General features: G+C 42.2%; 1 protein-coding gene and 1 long non-coding RNA gene across 2 annotated transcripts in view; both read right to left on the bottom strand.

The window, feature by feature from the left end:
• The window catches only part of LOC115424888 (deleted in malignant brain tumors 1 protein-like), an 88,952-nt gene that overhangs the window by 57,009 nt on the left and 12,522 nt on the right, over positions 1–19,421 (bottom strand). Inside the window, exons 7-9 of the mRNA XM_030142284.1 lie at positions 18,963–19,277; positions 15,739–16,053; positions 13,449–13,763 (exon numbers count right to left, since the gene is read on the bottom strand). Coding sequence (XP_029998144.1) covers positions 13,449–13,763; positions 15,739–16,053; positions 18,963–19,277 — 945 coding nt within the window. The remainder of the gene's footprint in view (positions 1–13,448; positions 13,764–15,738; positions 16,054–18,962; positions 19,278–19,421) is intronic.
• LOC115423536 (uncharacterized) lies at positions 121–4,102 on the bottom strand. Its single transcript, XR_003935978.1, has 3 exons — positions 4,055–4,102; positions 3,668–3,973; positions 121–176 (listed from the first exon to the last, which is right to left on the bottom strand). It is a non-coding gene; the product is annotated as an uncharacterized LOC115423536 (long non-coding RNA).

Below are 19,421 nucleotides of genomic sequence, written 5' to 3' on the forward strand. Positions count from 1 at the left end.
CTCTCCATAGAGCCCCCCCTGGAGGAGCCCAGGAGCCCCACAGTCCAGCTCCCTACAGACCACCTGGGTATCGTTAAGGTCCAAATCCTCTTCACACACTGAGGACCAGGACTGGTTGGACCGGACCTCCAGTCTGCCTGAACACCGACTGGAACCATGGACCAGTCTGACAGAGTCTGTGGACCCACAACAACACACACACATGTTTAAAGACACAAAAGCCCCTGGACAGACGGCAGTGTGAGGGTGGACTCTGGAACCCTTTCAACCCTCAGCTGAAAATGGACCGCCTGCACTTTATTATTATTTTTGACGAGAAAAAGGGCAGAAAATATGCTGTGAGTTCGTCCTTTTGCCCATATTTCCAGAACACTGAGAACATTCAAAATCTAGTCATTTACAATTTAATAATAATCAGGGGTTTTTCTAGAAAAAATTAGTAAGAGGGAGCACAGGTAGGCGAGGGAGCGAAGTGACCAAGCTGGGGGGGGGGGTCCCTTTTGAAAAATGGAGGTAAAAATGGAACATTCTGAGGCTATCTGAGAGGCATATTGTAACTCTAGTGGCCCTCCTGCAATTTTTTAAAGCAACCAATTAGGGGTGCACTATTGAATATTTTAGTATTCGAGTATTCTACCGAAAATTCCTTCAATTAATCGAGTAATTGGATAAAACTTATTTTTGTTTGGCTAAAGAGCAATTATAAATACACAGGAGGAATTAAAGTATTTCACTTAATAATGAAGGACCATTTGGTTTCCTTTTTATTAAATTTTTTTATAATTAACAGTTTTATTTGTTACATTCATATTGCGCATACGCAACATGTATTTTCTTGACCAGAAACATTTTCAGAGAGGCAATTGCAAATACAAATAAAAATAAATAAAATTTAATTACTTTCAATTTAGTATTTCTTGTAAGTATCAAACATGAGGCATTAATACATTTTTTTTAAAAAAAGGCATAAACGTTGCCTTTCTGATGTGCAACTGAACTTTGGCAGCTGTAAGTTTCAGAATTTTCAATTTAGACTGAACAGGAATGTGTTGTGGCATAAAAGAGGAAAGAACATTTGAATGGGAACTGTGAACGAGTCCATGCATGAACAGTTTGACACATTTCTGCTCGATTCAGGAGAATCAAGGCAATGGCCCCCCCACCTTATCTGTCTCATAACCTATAACCCTCCCACGTGCGTCCAGTTAATGGATGAATCGCTTCATTTTAGCAAAAAGTAGTTGGATTTTGCAAAAATTCGGCCGTGACAAGGTAAGAGAAAGCTTTCAGCAAGCCATGCACCATTTTGTCCATGCTGTAGGGAAATTAACCGTGCAAATCACGGCTCGCTGCCTAAATCTATGCTTGTGGAAATCGTAATAAACCAGCCACACATTCGACAGTTCCATAATGAACACAAACCTATCCCTCCGCAGGGCTAACATTACATTAATAAGGTATATTGAAGTTAATCTCATTGATTTGCGCTACGTTAATTCTGTTTTATCTGGGGTCCTCCGCTCCATTCTGGGTGTTTTATGAGAAGATGCTACATCGGAGATGTGTTGTTGTTTTATGGAAGGGCAGTGTTACAATGGACACATGACACAGTGTTCACCTGCTGTTCAGTCTGAAACGCTTCCACACTAATGACATTTTCTGTCTGTTTTGTGTTTTTTTGTCTTTCATCATCATTGCTGTATTCAGTCGCCTGTCTATGCTCATCTCTTCTATCTTCCCGTTGCTTCATCTGAACACTTCCGCGTCCTGTGTCATCTTCCTTTGCCTGAGTAACGTAAGCGCATTGTGACAAATTAAATAGTCTGTGCGAAATGCCGTGCTTTGAGCTTTACAATTAAATAAGCGATTCCTCAAGGCAGAGAATATTCCTCGATCATTTTTTGTAATCGAGGTACTCGAATTACTCAAGGAATCGTTTCAGCCCTACAACCAATCGAAGAGTAGCTTATTCTTCTGTTAGAAGTGTAATTTTGTTGTAAATTTTGGTAAGGGGGTGCTAGCCGAAAGTATGAGGGCACGGTGCCCCTGTTCCCCAGTTCAGAAAAACCCTTGATAATAATAATGGATTAGATTTTTCTAGCGCTGTTTAGGACACTCAATGCGCTTTACAATTTCCTGCATGTTCTAATTCTGCTAAAAACAGCTTCTTCTCCAGCTTCTAGTTCAGGTCTGAGTGAAATGACCGTAATGACCCAATAAAACCTGTAAAGCACAAGGTCTTCAACGCTGAAACAGTTCCATCCATCCAAACTGCAGATGCACAGGGTGTGTCAGCGATGACACGTCAGGTTTGAAAGACTTAACAACACATCTGTTCATTTTTAAGAACGGAGTACAATATATAACAGAACAGTTCTATACAGTCTATTGTCACAGTGATAAATACAACAATTATGAGAGATAAATAATGGTTGGTTACCCACAGAGATGATTACAAGGATCAAATATGCAATAATTCTAAATACTACTACTACTAATAATGGCTGCATGTTCAAATGTTCTTCCACGTTCCCTGTGCAGAACAATGTCTGTGCACATGTGTTCTCACATTAGTCTGCAGAAGGTTTTCAGTTCTCAGCAGAAAAACTGAAATTATGGACCTGACTGACCACAGAACATTTGGAAATATGACGGATGATGGAAAGTGGACTTTTACAGAAGCAGGAAACACGTATTATCTGAAAAGAAACTGATAACAGGTCCATTTGTATTTGAACAAATGCTTTGTTTTCCAGAAACGTGGACAAAATGTCAGTTGAACATGAACTAAACCATTGAACTGTGGAGGAAACACCATGTTAAAATCAAAGATTAAAGCGATCTGGACTCTTTCAAAGCCTCCTGTCAGTCATTAGTGACACAGGAACTAAATAGGACTCATGGACCAGTTCAAGCAGAGACACAACGTCCTCAAAGAAAACAGCACAACACAGAACACACCAATAAAAGGCCCTTTAGTGTTGAATGTGGAGCTGAAGGACACAGTGAGTGTGTGCTGTTGTTGAACTGGATTCCAACAGAGGGCGCTGTCTACATTCAGACTGGACTCAAACAGGCCTCAGGTCCACTCTGTGGATCCTCAGTCACAGGTTAGAGTTAGTTGAACGTCAGCGCTGGTGGACACACAGTCATTCTGAAGTCAGACTGAACATTCAATATGTGTGAGTGGGGTCTGTTCAAAGGCACACACACAATCCCAGTGGTCAGTGAATGCACCATAATGCAGTGGGTTTGATCAGTGACCTGTGCACTGGTTCATCTCAGACCACTGGAAACATATGGCTCATGTCAAACATCTGCATTTAAGGACATGCTTTAGTGTCAGTGATGTTTCCATGGTGTCCTCAGAGTCCAGCAGACCCACATAGAGCTGGAAAAAGAGCACATGGACCAACACAAAGTCCAGTTCAAACTAATGGACTCAGTCCTTCTGAGCTGTTCAACAGCCTGTTGGAAAGCAGAGTCATGTGACCACGTTCATGGACTGGAACTGAATTCAGCTGCATGTGTTTGATGGTTCAGTCCAACTGTCCAATGTGTGGACCTGGTCTGACTGGGTTTGGTTTGACCCAGTTCAGATAAAACACACCTGAATGGACTCATGGAAGAACTCTGACAGAATCAGGACCATCATCAGTAGACTTACCTGAACAGGTGAGGGACAGGGTGGAGCCAAAGGACGCAGGATATGTTCTCACACAGTTCGTCAGTGCAGATGTAGAGAGAAGACAGGTGAGGGTGATGAACCACAGAGGAACAGATGGACCAGATCCTCTCCCAGAAACAGCAGATCCACAGTCCAGTCGACGACATATGACATCTGCTGCCTTCAGGGTCCAGGGGTCAGAGGAATAATCACCATATCCCACGTCTCTCCATTCTCCATGATGTTTGATCTGTACTTTACCGTTGCAGTGACTGGCTCCTCCCACCAGTCTGACATCATCAGGATCTGATCAAATACAAGTGACAGATAAATGAGATCAAAGTGAGTGAACTGATGTCAGCTGGTGTCAGTCAAAGCTCCGCCCACCTGTGCAGGTAAGGTTCACAGCTGTTCCAGATGAGCAGGTCTGTGCCCCTGAGCTTCCACAGTCCAGCAGAGCAGACTCATGGCCTTCACAGGTGAACGTCTGCACCACAGGAGCCTCCGCTGCTCCAGAGAGCGCCCCCTGGAGGAGCCCAGGAGCCCCACAGCCCAGCTCCCTACAGACCACCTGGGCACCACGAAGGTCCAAGTGTCCTTCACACACTGAGGACCAGGACCTGGACTGGTTAGACCGGACCTCCAGTCTGCCTGAACACACACTGGACCCCTGGACCAGTCTGACAGAGTCTGTGGACACAGATGGAAGAAGACTGGAATAAGACTAGAGGCTGAAGTGGACTCTAAGGGATTCTAGTGGACTGGAGTAGACCGGGGTCTGGGGCTTGGACTATCAGTGATGAAAATGAGGAAAGAAAAAAAAAACCTGAACTTTTCTGAATGACTTCAATGAGTAACAAACTTGGCTTGCTTGTCTTCTGAACGTACTGCAACAGAAAATCCCCATTTCTATCAGTTTCCTCAAGCCAGGACCACTTGAACTTATTTTTGATTGGTCATATTCACTAATTTTTGAAGGCTCACTGAAAATGTTGTGTTAGGAGTATGTGAACACTGAATACATCAGAAGAAAGAACAGAACTTCAACTTTTAAACATAAAGAAAACATTTTATTCTATCTTCGTTCATTCGTGAGATATACACATTCGAATATTGGTCATTTTCAGGAAAAAACTGAATTTTGAGCAAAAAACTGAGAAAATTGCATTTTTTTTCAAAGATATTGATTTTCAAGATAAAACTGATTTCCTATTTACATTTTTGACTCTTATTTACAAACAGTAACATTGTATTCAAAATGACAAAATAAAATAATAATAACAACAATAATTATAGCTGCAAGCAGCATTGGGCGGGACCTCGCACCGGAGTTTCCGCCTCCCGTGACCATTGACACCTCTGCTCCACTCACACCTCTCTGTCCCGACACCAGCTCCCACCCTTTTGTGTCCGTCATCCTTACATCCCTACAGAACACCAGCAGCCCTCTGCTGAGGCCACCATCACCTTTAAATGAGACTTTTATTTTGAAAAGCCAACTGTGCATATGTGTGTGTGACAGACAGAATCAGTTTGAAAAATTAATTGAAATTGTATGAATAATTGAGCATAAAAGTGATGATTTATCACATTTAAGGCTATTATTTTGAAAAAACCCTATTTTGTGAGCATGTGTGTCTATGAGAGAGTCATTTTAAATGAAGAAACATAAAAATGAAAATAACTTATTTAATAGTCATTTATTATTTTTAATTGGGCTTTTATTTTGAAAAAAACATACTGTGTGTCCTTTTTTCCTCTGTGTGCAAATTGTCACATACCCACAATGAAATGCAGCAAACCTCTGTTTATGAATGTAAAGGGGAAAAAACTCAGCTTCACCTGGGGATCAAACTCTGGTCCTCTGTGTGACAGTCCAAAGCATTGTCCACCACCCTAACCAGTCACATTACTACTGACTGATAATTAGGCCTTATAACAGAGAGGCCAATCTCTCAAAGTGAAAAATAAAAGTAAAAGTACTCTTTAAACAAATCGTGATTATTCCATAACCGTAGGTCCTATCTCAAAAATTCTTTCACTTTAGGATTCTGCAGACTTGTGGGAATTTAATGATGTACAACTTGTGTGAAAAAAGTCAGAAATGAATAAGCAGTAGTCGCAAGAACATAGAGACACTTTGAAAGGCAAATTGCCAACTTCCTGTTGGAGTTAGCTCATGGGTGTCGGTGTACAGGGTGGGGAAGCAAAATTTACAATATTTGGAGGCAGGGATTGAAAGACAGTGTATGACCAATTAGTTTATTGAAAGTTATGAGAATTTAAATCTTCAAATCATATTTTACTGCATTTCTAACGGTCTTGTTGTCTACCTCAAGTTCAATTGCCATTTTTCTCATGGATTTGGTTGGATCCTTTAAGATTTTGGATTTGAGAGCTTTAATAAAAGCTTTAGTACATTTTTTGTTGCTTCCTCCACTTCCAGACTTTCTGGTAATAGTTTTGCTCATAGTCATTCTCTTCTTTACATTATAAACAGTCTTTATGGACACTCCAACTATTTTGGAAATCTCCTTTGGTGTGACGAGTGCATTCAGCAAATCACACACTCTTTGACGTTTGCTTTCCTGATTACTCATACGGGCAAAAGTTTCTGAAAAGGTATGGATAATAGTGTTAGGTATGATTATGACATCAATATATGTTTGGTTTCAAAACAATTGACGTAGTGCCTGCTGAGAAAAAACAACTAAATGTTCATTGTAAATTTTGCTTCCCCACCCTGTATGATTTGTCAGGCTCAATCAGACCAACATTTTGGCATTTGTTTCATGTGTCTGTGAGATTCCTACTGGCTGCTAGTGCAGTTTTTGTGTGTTATTTACTACGTAGGTGGCGCTACGGAGTCCATTTTGGCACCCAAGGGGTTAATTTTGATATTGTATGAAAGTGTTCAACAGCCATGACATGTATACCAACTTTGTTGAGTTTTTGAGCATGTTGATGGGGTCAAATGGTAGTTTAAAGTGGAAAAAGTATGAAAATAAACAAACTGTAATAAATCAATAACTGTACATCCTATCTCAAAAATTTTTGCATGTGAGAGTTGTGGAGAGTCCCCTAAACGTATAGATATATAACGTGGGGAAAAAGTCCAAAGTGAAAAATTGAGTTCCAAACTTCGCATTTTTCCAGGCTTATTAAAAAAAAAAAAAAACTATGGCAGTTCTGAAAAAGTTGCGAGATCACTTTTTTGAGAAGGGTTCCCTCTATCTATTGGTGCTATTTAGAAGTCAATACGACAAACGGTATCAGACGAGTTAGTTTTAGAAATTTTATTTTGAAAGGCATGTTGCGAACTTCCTGTTGGAGATAGGTCATGGGTGTAAGCATATCATTTGTAGTGCTTCATCCAACAAACATTTTGTCGTTGGTTTCATGTCTCTACGACATTCCTACTGGCCACGAGAGCCATTATGGTTTTTTTTTCACATAGGTGGCGCTAGAGAGCCCATTTTGGCACTTATGGGGTTAATTTTTACATTTTATCAAATTTTTCGCCAGACCTGACATGTGTGCCAAATTTGGTAAGTTTTTGAGCATGTTTAGGGGGTCAAATTCCAGTTTAAAGCGTCACAGAAAAATAATAATATAAAAACAAACAAAAAACAATAGGGCCTTGCTTTCAAGGCAAGGCCTCTCACTTCGTGAGTGAGAGGGCCTCACCTTTCTGCTCGGTCCCTAATAATAACAAACAGCTCTAAGATATCCCATCATTCCACAAAATGTTAGAGGAATCCACACCAAACTGTAGACAAAACATCTTCTAAAGCACCAGGTTCCTTAGAAACATTACACATTTACATACATCAGTTATAAGTCTATCACATATTAGTTTAGCTTTTTGATATAAACACTTTAATGTTTCTCATTTTCGAGAAAAAAAAAAAGAAACAAATGCACTAAATATTGTAGATTTCTGGCCTTTCCTTGGCTGCACCACATCCTCCTGTTTGACCAGGTCCTCCTGTTGAACCACCTTCTGCGTTTGATCTGTAAATAATTATATGGACATCTAGTTATTTATCTCTGTATGAATATATATATTTATTTATATCATACAAAAGCCAAATCAAACAGTGTCTTACCTGTGTCCCCGCTGACATTATGGAGCTGAACCACAACTGTGTTGAATCTGTTCAGTGTCCACAGTCTGAATCTGAACTCACACTGTCTAACAGATGCAGACTAGGCGTCCTTTGTCTTGTCCCACGTCTGGTTGTCTGCCTTCTCCTTGAATGCCCACTATAAATGTCTCTTTTGTCTTCCTCCTGTCATTGTCTCCGTGTTGCTCCGTGCCCCCCCCCCCCCCCCAATCCTCCGTGTTGGATCCTTGCCGCTCCGTTCTCCCGTGTCCGTCTCCCTCACCTTCTATTTCTGCGTTACTCTGTCTAAATGGTTCTTCTGTAGCTCCATCATACATTGAATTGTTGGACTCTGTCTCCATAATCATCTTTAAGGTGTTTGAAACTGCACGCGGTTCCTGCAGTCGGCATTTCCTCATTCAGAGTGACTGGCGCTGTATGCGTTGCTATGGGAAACGGTGATTCCAATGCAAAAACTTTACACCCAGTCCTTCATTTTTCCCAAAAAGCTGCTTAATTGTTTGTTTTTGGACTAAGGAAAGTGATTCACACGATCCACAACAGTTTCAACTACAGTATAACAGTGACAACACAGATTGACGGAAAATCTCGCCATTGGCGAGGAAAGAGTTAATTTACCGGAACATATGCTCAGTTTCTGAAAAAGAAAAAAAAAAAGGATTTCTGGCAAAAACCGGAACGCTTTCATCACTACAGCATTAAGCCCCTCCCTTATGGAACAACCTGAGGAGAACCTGAGGAGAACCTGAGGGCCGCAGAGAATGGAGACATTTGAAAACCAGGCTCAACACCCACCTTTGAATTTGGCTTTAACTAATGCTTCTGTTTGATCTGTTTCATGTTGTATATTTATACTAGACTTCCATACATTTCCTGAAGGAAATGTAACCCATGTGCTTGCCTCTTGCCGGATCGGTGGACTTGTGTGATTTAGTGTATCTGTGTGTCAGTGTTACAGATTTTTTATATGTGCTACATTTTTGCTGTATGAAAAATGTTCTATAAATAAACATTGATTGATTGTATTGATCAGTTTGTGTGAGTTGACATTAAATGTGAGTTGAAGTCTTGGACCGACCCAGATCTGAGAGTCCACAGAGTCTGGAGCCCACAGTGACAGTGGAAGGGTTAGGCTTCAGTGTTAATGCTCTTACCTGAACAATTCAGCTCCAGGAATGAAGACAGATATGTCTCAGATGTAAAACAGTTCCTCAGTTCAGATTCAACACAGTCTGATCTGATCCTCCAATTATCTATACTTGAACGAGTCCATCTGTCTCTCACTGAAACTGCAGATCCACAGTCCAGTTCTGCACAAACTCTGTTTCCTAACTTCCTGTACCAGTTAAACCCTTCCACTGGTTTCCAGTTTCCATCCTGTCGTTTCATCTCCAGGTCACCATGACAACGACTGGCTCCTCCCACCAACCTGAAGTGGACCGACTCTGTAGAAATAAGACAGACCAGTCAGAGTCCAGTCCAGAACCAGCCCAGCCCATCTGGACCACATGGACTGGATTATTGAGCACATATGGTTTCCATGTGTGAACAGTGTTTTCAGTCCCACTGACAGATTTTGTGTCCAAACGGACTCAGTTCATCCCTCATTCATTCAGTCAGTGAATTGAATGGCTCAGTCTGCTCCTGTTTGTCAGTGTTTCCTTCACTTGTGGATCTTTAAAGCCACACTTGTCCAAATGTCAGGAACAGGAGCTGAGCGTGCTCAGTGGAGCTTCTGTAAACCCATCCTTCCTGAATCCTCTGCATTGGCTCCAGTTTGTTCAGATGAAAACCACCTGAACCAGGATGTTCAGCTTCAGCCCAGTTCCCATCCCTCCTTTGTGCATTTCTTACCTGTTGCAGTGCTGTTGTTTTCAGACAGGAGCCCTGCAGGAAAAACACAAAGGACAGCCATGAAAACAGGACAAGATTCTGATGACAAATCAAACATGTCCACATGAGTGAAGAAACAGGAAACTGAGGCTGATCAGGTTGGATCTAAATCTGTCTGAACTGTGTTTGTGCTTTGACTTTGACAAATGTCGTTGTTACACCCCCTCCCAATATAAAGGTGTCCAGGAGAGGGAGGGGTGTCACACCTCTTCAGTCTCCAAAAGCATACAACGAAAAAGGTTTAAAATAAAGCCAGTTTATTCACGGCTGCTTTCTTTAAACAAGGTTTTTACAAAAACGAAACAAAGTATTCCGGGTGAGTGCAGTTGGACAAGGTGGTACCAAAGTAAATCAAAACTCAGTAAAACAAAACCAAACTAACTGGTGACTCCTGCACTACCAAAAGAAACTGGTGGGACAAAAAAAAACATCTACCTCCTTACTAGTCCCAAAATAAAAATACAGAGGGTGGCACCAACCAGCTAATCTAGTGTATATAACATAAAACAAGACTCAGTGCAGTGTATAGGGTACCCCATCTTAACTAAACCCAACTCAACTCACCACAGGAGAACACAGGTAGAACACAAAAGCAAAATGGCTCTGACCAAGCATGGACAGACAAGAGCAGCCACAGACAGGGAGGCAGGGGTGAATTTATAGTTGCTGTGGCTGATCAGGATTGGTCCGCTCCTCCTTCCTTCACCTGAGCCGGCCCCTTCAGGTACAGCCCCGGAGGAGGACCCAGAGCTATGGTCACACCCCGACAACCAGGCCATCCCTGACCTGAAAACAAAAGGGGAGGAGAAACACACACACATATCCATATTCATGCCCTCAGGCATGTAACAGTCGTCTAAATACCAGAGCAGCACATGAGACACAGATGAAGGTTCAAATCCAAATATATGACATGATTGAACAGCAGCAGATGAACGACGACAAGATGAAACTGACACATTTAGGTTGCGCAGGATCACTTACACACAAACACTGTTGTGTTTCTGAAGCAATTTACCAGCATTTATTAGAATATAATCCTCTGTGTTCATTAAAGCTCAGAATAAATTCAAAGGTTCTTCTATAAAAACAGATCAAACTGAATAAACAGTGTCTTTTTCAGTCCAATCTGTCCTGAACTGAACAGAAACCCAGTGTGTCCATCCACTGGCACTGATCAAGCTGCGTGGGTTTATTAGTTTTTATTCAATTTTATTCAATTTGAAGCTTATTTTGTTCATGTTGCTGATTATTTCTGTCCATTTGTTATTAATTTTTTTTCCACTTATTGATCACTGTATCTATTTTCTTGCTTATTTTATTTATTTATTTATTTGTTTACGTAATTTCAAAAAAAAAAAAAATGCATATTTTTTCATGTCACTTGATATTTTAGTACTTTTTTGTTCATTTTATTTATTATTTAACATATTTAATAAAAAAATAGGACCAATGGCCCTGTAGCTTACCAGCAAAATTAAAAGCGTTGGGAAATGTATCCAGATGCCATTTATTCTCACCCAGTTCTGTGTATTTTTTCTATTACAGAAATAGCCCATGTTTTGGTCATATTCCAATCAGATCTGTAAAAAATTCCAATTCCAACTTGATATCACTGATACTGATTTATTGGATCAATCCACTTCCTATCTCTTATAATGGGAGAATTTTTCAAAGAGGCACCAAATCCAGAATCAGATCCGGATCGAAATAATTTCAATACCTTGTGTTGACATCATCATAAAGAAGCTGTATACCAAGTTCGTTACCGCTGGCAGCATGACCAGGTGCTCAAGACCAATGCGGACACCATTTGCAGTGCTGTTGCCACCTCTCGGCGGGCCCAACCCATGAAGCATACCATCAGCTTCATTAGAGCAGGAGAGAAGCCAAGAGCTGCCTCTGAAACACCAGGACTTCTCAACACCACACAGGACTGGCAGCTGGCAGCGGACCTAGGAGGGCAACTGAAGTTTCCCCAGCATGTAGCTAAAACCACCCTTCGACCTGACATCGTTTTGGTGTCAGAGTCAACAAAGAATGTAGTCATGCTGGAGCTAATGGTGCCATGGGAAGAGCGGATGGAGGAGGCATACCAGCATAAGAGAGAAGTATCAGAACTTGGTCAGCGACTGCCACAGACCAGGCTGGAAAGCCAGGTGCTTGTCTGTGGAAGTAGAGTGCAGGGGATTTGCAGGCCAGTCTCTCTGCAGGACCTACACTGCACTTGGCATCACATTCATAAGGAGGATGAGAGCCATATCAAACAGCACAGAGGCAGCAGAGAAAGCCTCTAGATGGCTCTGGATAAAGAGAGCCGATCTGTGGGTGAGCTGCCAGGGCACATGCTGAGGCCTGATCAACCTCAGTAGGGTTGCCTGAGTGAGGGTGTCTGATGTTTGTGAGACCTGAAACACCCGATGACCTTAGGATACATCACTGATGATGCGCCCTGGCTTAGCATCAGAAGATGTATCATTTCAACAGAAGTCAATCAGAACTATAGTTTCGGAGAAGAAGACGTGAATTTTTGTCCGCATAAGAGCCCATATTAAATTTTCTGAAAGGTCCCAGATCCAGAAGAAGATCTTGATCAGCATGTGGCCATTATGTTTTGGTCATCTCCCCATCAGGGCTGTACTGTAGAAATTTGCACTTGATATCATTTATATTTACTGAGTTATTGCATCCATCCACTTCCTATCTCTTACAATGGGGAAATTTTTCAAAGTTGCACCAAATCCAGAATCAGATCCGGATTCAAATAATTTCACTAATTTTTGTTGACATCATTATGAAGATGCTGTATACCAAGTTTGAAGTAAATCGGAAATGTAGTTTTGGAGAAGAAGACGATTGAAAGTTTTGTAACAGACGACAGATGACGACAGACGACAACGACAACAGACAATGATGACAGACAACGATGACAGACGCCGCCGGACGCCGCATGACGACAATAGCTTACGGCCTCTCGGCCTATAAGCTAAAAACCCCAGTGTGTCAATCCACTGGCATTGATCCAACTCCATGGGTTTGACTGGAGAATCAATGTTGAAGATGACAGTGTTTCTACAGTAACTACGGGGCCTCTGAACGTCCAAATATGGTCATATCTGATGACCATGAAAAGATGAAGAACTGTATTTGACACCAATTATTGAAATGGATTGATAGGATTAGTGGATTAACAGGAATTAAACAGTTTAGATCAGTAGATGGTTTCGGTTAAAGGAGGACATTTGGGTCTTTAAGGGTTAAAAGTGGAAGGGTGAAGGGGGGAGAAAAAGGAAGAAAAAGGTGGCGAAGATCCTCACAAGAAAATATCAACAATACCAACAATAACAACCATGGTGATAATTATAATGGAAACAATAACTAGAACCAGAACTGAGTAAAACTGGGCAGAAGAGAAAGAAAGAAAGAAAACAAACAAAACAAACTGTAACAAAATAAAATAAATAAGACCTATTAAAAGATGAATGTAAGAAAAGAAAACATCAACATAATATCATAAAGAACAACTGCCCAAATAACACCAGAACCAAATCCAGCCAACATCAGCTGTTCACATGAATCTGCTGTGACAGAGTGACTGCATCAGAGGAAAGAGAGAGAACAAGGAAAGAGACTGAGACTGAAGAACACAGACATGGAACCACAACCGCACCCCCTCCAAGGACCAGGGACCCACAAAGAGGGCCCCAAGAACCAGCAACCACACCCAACTTTATGCACAACAGTGGAAAAGGATTTCTCACCTGAACAAATGACACCAGCGTCCTCATCGTGTTCACAGTCCTCTGTTCCAAATCCTGGGTGTGGACACTCAGTCAGAGAACTCTCATTTCCTGAACAGGCCACATCATCGAGCCAGGTTGGGTCAGAACCTGGACCAAAGTGGGCGGAGCCTGGGGCACGCACTGCCGTCCCACAGTTCAGCTGTCTACAAACCACCTGAGCATCATTTAAGTCCCATCCATCATCACAGACTGTTCCCCAGGTACCACCATGGAAGACCTCAACCCTACCAGAGCACCGAGTAGAACCAGGACCAGCCAGTCTGATCTGAGAACCTAAGCAAAGAAAACACATATTTACCAAACATTTTAAAGGTCTTTGATTAAAACAAACAAGTTTAGCCTAAATTAAAAATGTTTAACATCAGTTAAACAGTCACTATTATTTTCCACTCTTAACTCACATTACAGTGAAACACACACATACTGTAAAACAGAACTTCTTGTTTCAACGTAAAAATATGAGTAAAAGGGCTGCCTTCAATTTTTATGTTAAATGAAAAAACAGAACTTGTTCTGTTAACGTACGTTGTGTTGTCTCAATGAAATATCCTTTCTCGTGTCTACGTCTGTCTTTGTTTTTGGACACAGATTTGTTCATTAGTTGAACTTGTTTTTAAGTTGTTTGAACAAAAAAAAAAAAAAGTAATCCATCTGAATTAAAAACTGCATGATTTAGACCAGGGCTGTCCAGTCCTGGTCCTCCAGAGCTACTATCCTGCATGTTTTAGATGGATCCCTGTTCCAGCACACCTGACGGTCGTTCTCAGACTTCTGCAGAGCTTGATGATAGGCTTAAAACATGCAGGATAGTAGCTCTAGAGGACCAGGACTGGACACCCCTGGTGTAGATGGATGTTTACTAGTTTGGTTAATTCAGATCTGTTATTACATCTTATCAGTCATGACTGGTGTTGGAGTCGAACCCACAACCTTCTTGTTAGGAGGCACCTGTACTAATGACTGTACCACCTGTCCTGTTCAAGCCAGAATCATCTATGTTTTTTTATTTCTTTAAAAATCACTATCTCACCTAGTCATTTAAAAGCTGACCAAGACAAAATTGAAAACATGATGATAATGATAATAATTTTAACTGAGCATGTAGTCGGGCGGTAGAAGGAATACTTTGAGGAGCTCCTCAATCCCACCAACACATGGAGGAACACATGGAGGAAACAGAGCTGAGAGACCAGGAGACAGATGGACCACTCTTCAGGGCAGAAGTTGCAGAGGTAGTGGAACTACTCTGCATCAGTGGAGCCTAGGGAGTTGATGAGATCCATCCTGGGTATCTCAAGGCTCTGGATGTTATAAGAATGTCATGGCTTACACACCTCTGCAACATTGTGTGGACATCAGGGGCGGTGCCTTTGGAGTGGCAAACCGGGGTGGTGGTCCCCATCTTTAAGAATGGGGACCAGAGGGTGTGTTCCAACTATAGGGGGATCCCACTCCTCAGCCTCCCCGGTAAGGTCTACACCAGGGTACAGGAGAAGAGGGTACGGTCGATAGCTGAACCTCAGATCCAGGAGAAGCAGTGCAGTTTTCATCCTGGACGTGGAACCGTGGACCAGTTCTTTACCCTTGCTAGGGTGCTGGGGGGGGCATGGGAGTTTACCCATCCAGTCCACGTGTGTTTTGTGGATCTGGAGTAGGTTTACGACTGTGTCCCCAGGGGGATCCTGTGGGGGGTGCTCCAGGAGTACAGGGTGGATGGCCTCTTGTTAGTGGCCGTTCAGTCCATGTACTAAAGGAGTGCCAGCCTGGTCCACGTAGCCGACAGTAAGTCGGACCTGTTCCCGGTGAGGGTTGGACTCCACCAGTGCTGCCCTTTGTCACCAGTTCTGTTCAGAACTTTCATTATAATTTTATTCGTGGATTTTCAACATCATAACATGGATGCATCATACAGTGTGTACATTTTTACTGTCCTTCTAAACATAAGTCCCACCCCCAACTTAGATAGAAACATAAACATGTAAATATAAATATAAATATACCCAAAGACATCAGGAATATGAACAGGAGGCACATAGCATCCACACAAATTCTAGATGTGAAAACAACAAAACCTCTTGTTCCTATTCATACAGTCACTAATCATCTTTAACCAGGTGGTGATCACATACTGAGTCCCAGCTCCACTTGATCTGTTCACAATCAACCACATCGGCACAAGCATCTCATGAGGAAAGGTCCAAGTATTGTATTCCAACTTTATGCACAACAGTGGAAAAGGATTTCTCACCTGAACAAATGACACCAGCGTCCTCATTGTGTTCACAGTCCTCTGTTCCAAATCCTGGGTGTTGACACTCAGTCAGATAACTCTCACTTCCTGAACAGGCCACATCATGGAGCCAGATTGGATCAGAACCTGGACCAAAGTGGGCGGAGCCTAGGGCACTCAGCGCCGTCCCACAGTTCAGCTGTCTACAAACCACCTGAGCATCATTTAAGTCCCATCCATCATCACAGACTGTTCCCCAGGTACCACCATGGAAGACCTCAACTGTACCAGAGCACCGAGTAGAACCAGGACCAACCAGTCTGATGTGAGATCCTAAGCAAAGAAAACAGATATTTACCAAACATTTTAAAGGTCTTTGACTAAAACAAACAAGTATAGCCTAAATTAAAAATGTCTGATTAACACCAGTAAAACAGTCAGTTATTTTCCAATCTTTGTTTTTACGTTTGAAAAAAAAAAAAAAAAAATTAATCCAGCTGAATTAAAAATTGCATGATGTAGACCAGGGCTGTCCAGTCCTGGTCCTCCAGAGCTACTATCCTGCATGTTTTAGATGGATCCCTGTTCCAGCACACCTGACGGTCATTCTCAGACTTCTGCAGAGCTTGATGATAGGCTTAAAACATGCAGGATAGTAACTCTAGAGGACCAGGACTGGACACCCCTGGTGTAGACGGATGTTTACTAGTTTGGTTAATTCACATCTGTTATTACATCTCATTAGTAATGACTGGTGTTGGAGTCGAACCCACAACCTTCTTGTTAGGAGGCACCTGTACTAATGACTGTACCACCTGTCCTGTTCAAGCCATAATTATCTATGTTGGTTTAATTAAAAATCACTATCTCATCTAGTCATTTAAAAGCTGACCAAGACAAAATTGAAAACATGATGATTATGATAATTTTAACTGAGCATGTAGTCAGGCAGTGGAAGGAATACTTTGAGGAGCTCTTCAATCCCACCAACACATGGAGGAACACATGGAGGAAACAGAGCTGAGAGACCAGGAGACAGATGGACCACTCTTCGGGGCAGAAGTTGCAGAGGTAGTGGAACTACTCTGCATCGGTGGAGCTGGGGAGTTGATGAGATCCACCCTGGGCATCTCAAGGCTCTGGATGTTATAGGAACATCGTGGCTGACACACCTCTGCAACATTGTATGGACATCAGGGGCGGTGCCTTTGGAGTGGCAAACCGGGGTGGTGGTCCCCATCTTTAAGAAAGGGGACCAGAGGGTGTGTTCCAACTATAGGGGGATCCCACTCCTCAGCCTCCCTGGTAAGGTCTACACCAGGGTACAGGAGAAGCTCAGGGATTAAAGCAAAAATTTTTCATCTGACTGAAAATTTTCTTCTGGTCAAAATCATTGGCCACTATTAAAAATGATGCAATCCAATACTACTATAGCGTACAAGTTTATATAGTCAAATTTGGCAATACTGTAAAACACACTGAATGGGAGAGTGTACAGGTGTAGAAGATTAGTAACATGGATAGAAAAAATGTCATGAGTGGTATCAGTGGGGGTCTGGGGGTCCTCACCCAGAAAATTTTTAAAGCTTCAGGTCAATTTTGGTGCTCTCTGGTTAATTTTAAAGGGTATGAAAACCTTTGAAGCAAGTGAAAATAATAACTAGAAGAAAACCTTACTGCAAAAAATGAGTGAAAAACTTTTTATTTAACAATTTAGGAACTCCTAAAACATAACTCCAACTCCAACAGCACATGAATTTTGGGGAAAATGTCTGTGTAAATGTAACCCTAACCAACTAATCTTTTATTTTTTCTGCTTTTTGGCACTGCAAATACCAAGGGTGTTACTCATTCATTCAATTTTATCTTGGTACTGTACCACACAGATAGAAATAAGATGCTAAACGGGTCCAAATAAAGCACTTATGCAGTCGGGCGCGTAACCGCGTAAGGCCGTGGCGCGCACAGCCGCACGCACGGGAAGGGCACATACACACAAACACAAACACTAGTCATATACCGGCAAGAGGAGATAAGCTATGAACCCAAACATGAAGGTCCATGTAGATCAGTTCTGTTTTCTTCCCTTTTCGCTGTGGTTCTTTCATAATGAAAGCTACTTGTTAGCACTGAAGTAAAGTTAGCGTCTGGAGGCTGAACTTCGGTAAAGCTGAACTTGTCCATGTGTTTCTGAGGCACAGAATGAGCAGCGTTTCCTTCCAAAGATAAATAGTCATCAATCTGTCCTCCCGACAAAAAAATAAAGAAGTCATCTTCTTATCATCACTGTTAAACCTATCAGCCCCCTGTGCCTGTGTTCAACACCTGCAGACCCAGGACAGCAGACCCAGGACAGCAGACCCAGGACAGCAGACCCAGGACAGGATCACGGTGCTGACCGGACTCCACGAAACACATGGGGAAGTTACTTCAATATGACTTTTTTCCCCCTCAATTTCTCCATTTGACGGAAATCCGTCGTGGTGACGGAGAACTTTAATCCCTGCGATAGCTGAACCTCAGATCAAGGAGGAGCAGTGTGGTTTTCATCCTGGACCTGGAACCGTGGACCAGCTCTTTACCCTTGCAAGGGTGCTGGAGGGGGCATGGGAGTTTACCCATCCAGTCCACATGTGTTTTGTGGATCTGGAGTAGGTTTACGACCTTGTCCCCAGGGGGATCCTGTGGGGGGTGCTCCAGGAGTACAGGGTGGATGGCCTCTTGTTAGCGGCCGTTCAATCCATGTACTAAAGGAGTGCCAGCCTGGTCCACGTAGCCGACAGTAAGTCGGACCTGTTCCCGGTGAGGGTTGGACTCCACCAGTGCTGCCCTTTGTCACCAGTTCTGTTCAGAACTTTTATTATAATTTTATTTGTGGATTTTCAACATCATGACATGGATGCATCATACAGTGTGTACATTTTTACTGTCCTTCTAAACATAAGTCCCACCCCCAACTTAGATAGAAACATAAACATGTAAATATAAATATACCAAAAGACATCAGGAATAGGAACAGGAGGCACATAGCATCCACACAAATTCTAGATGTGAAAACAGCAAAACCTCTTGTTCCTATTCATACAGTCACTAATCATCTTTAACCAGGTGGTGATCACATACTGAGTCCCAGCTCCACTTGATCTGTTCAGAATCAACCACATCGACACAAGCATCTCATGAGGAAAGGTCCAAGTATTGTATTCCAACTTTATGGACAACAGTGGAAAAGGATTTCTCACCTGAACAAATGACACCAGCGTCCTCATCGTGTTCACAGTCCTCTGTTCCAAATCCTGGGTGTGGACACTCAGTCAGAGAACTCTCACTTCCTGAACAGTCCACATCATCGAGCCAGGTTGGACCAGAACCTCGACCAAAGCGGGCGGAGCCTAGGGCACGCACTGCCGACCCACAGTTCATCTGTCTACAAACCACCTGAGCATCATTTAAGTCCCATCCATCATCACAGACTGTTCCCCAGGTACCACCATGGAAGACCTCAACCCTACCAGAGCACCGAGTAGAACCAGGAGCAACCAGTCTGATGTGAGAACCTAAGCAAAGAAAACACATATTTACCAAACATTTTAAAGGTCTTTGATTAAAACAAACAAGTTTAGCCTAAATTAAAAATGCTTGATGAACATCAGTAAAACAGTCACTATTATTGTCCAATCTTAACTCACATTACAATGAAA

The sequence above is a fragment of the Sphaeramia orbicularis genome, chromosome 8, assembly GCF_902148855.1.
Source record: "Sphaeramia orbicularis chromosome 8, fSphaOr1.1, whole genome shotgun sequence".
Taxonomy (NCBI): Eukaryota; Metazoa; Chordata; class Actinopteri; order Kurtiformes; family Apogonidae; genus Sphaeramia; species Sphaeramia orbicularis.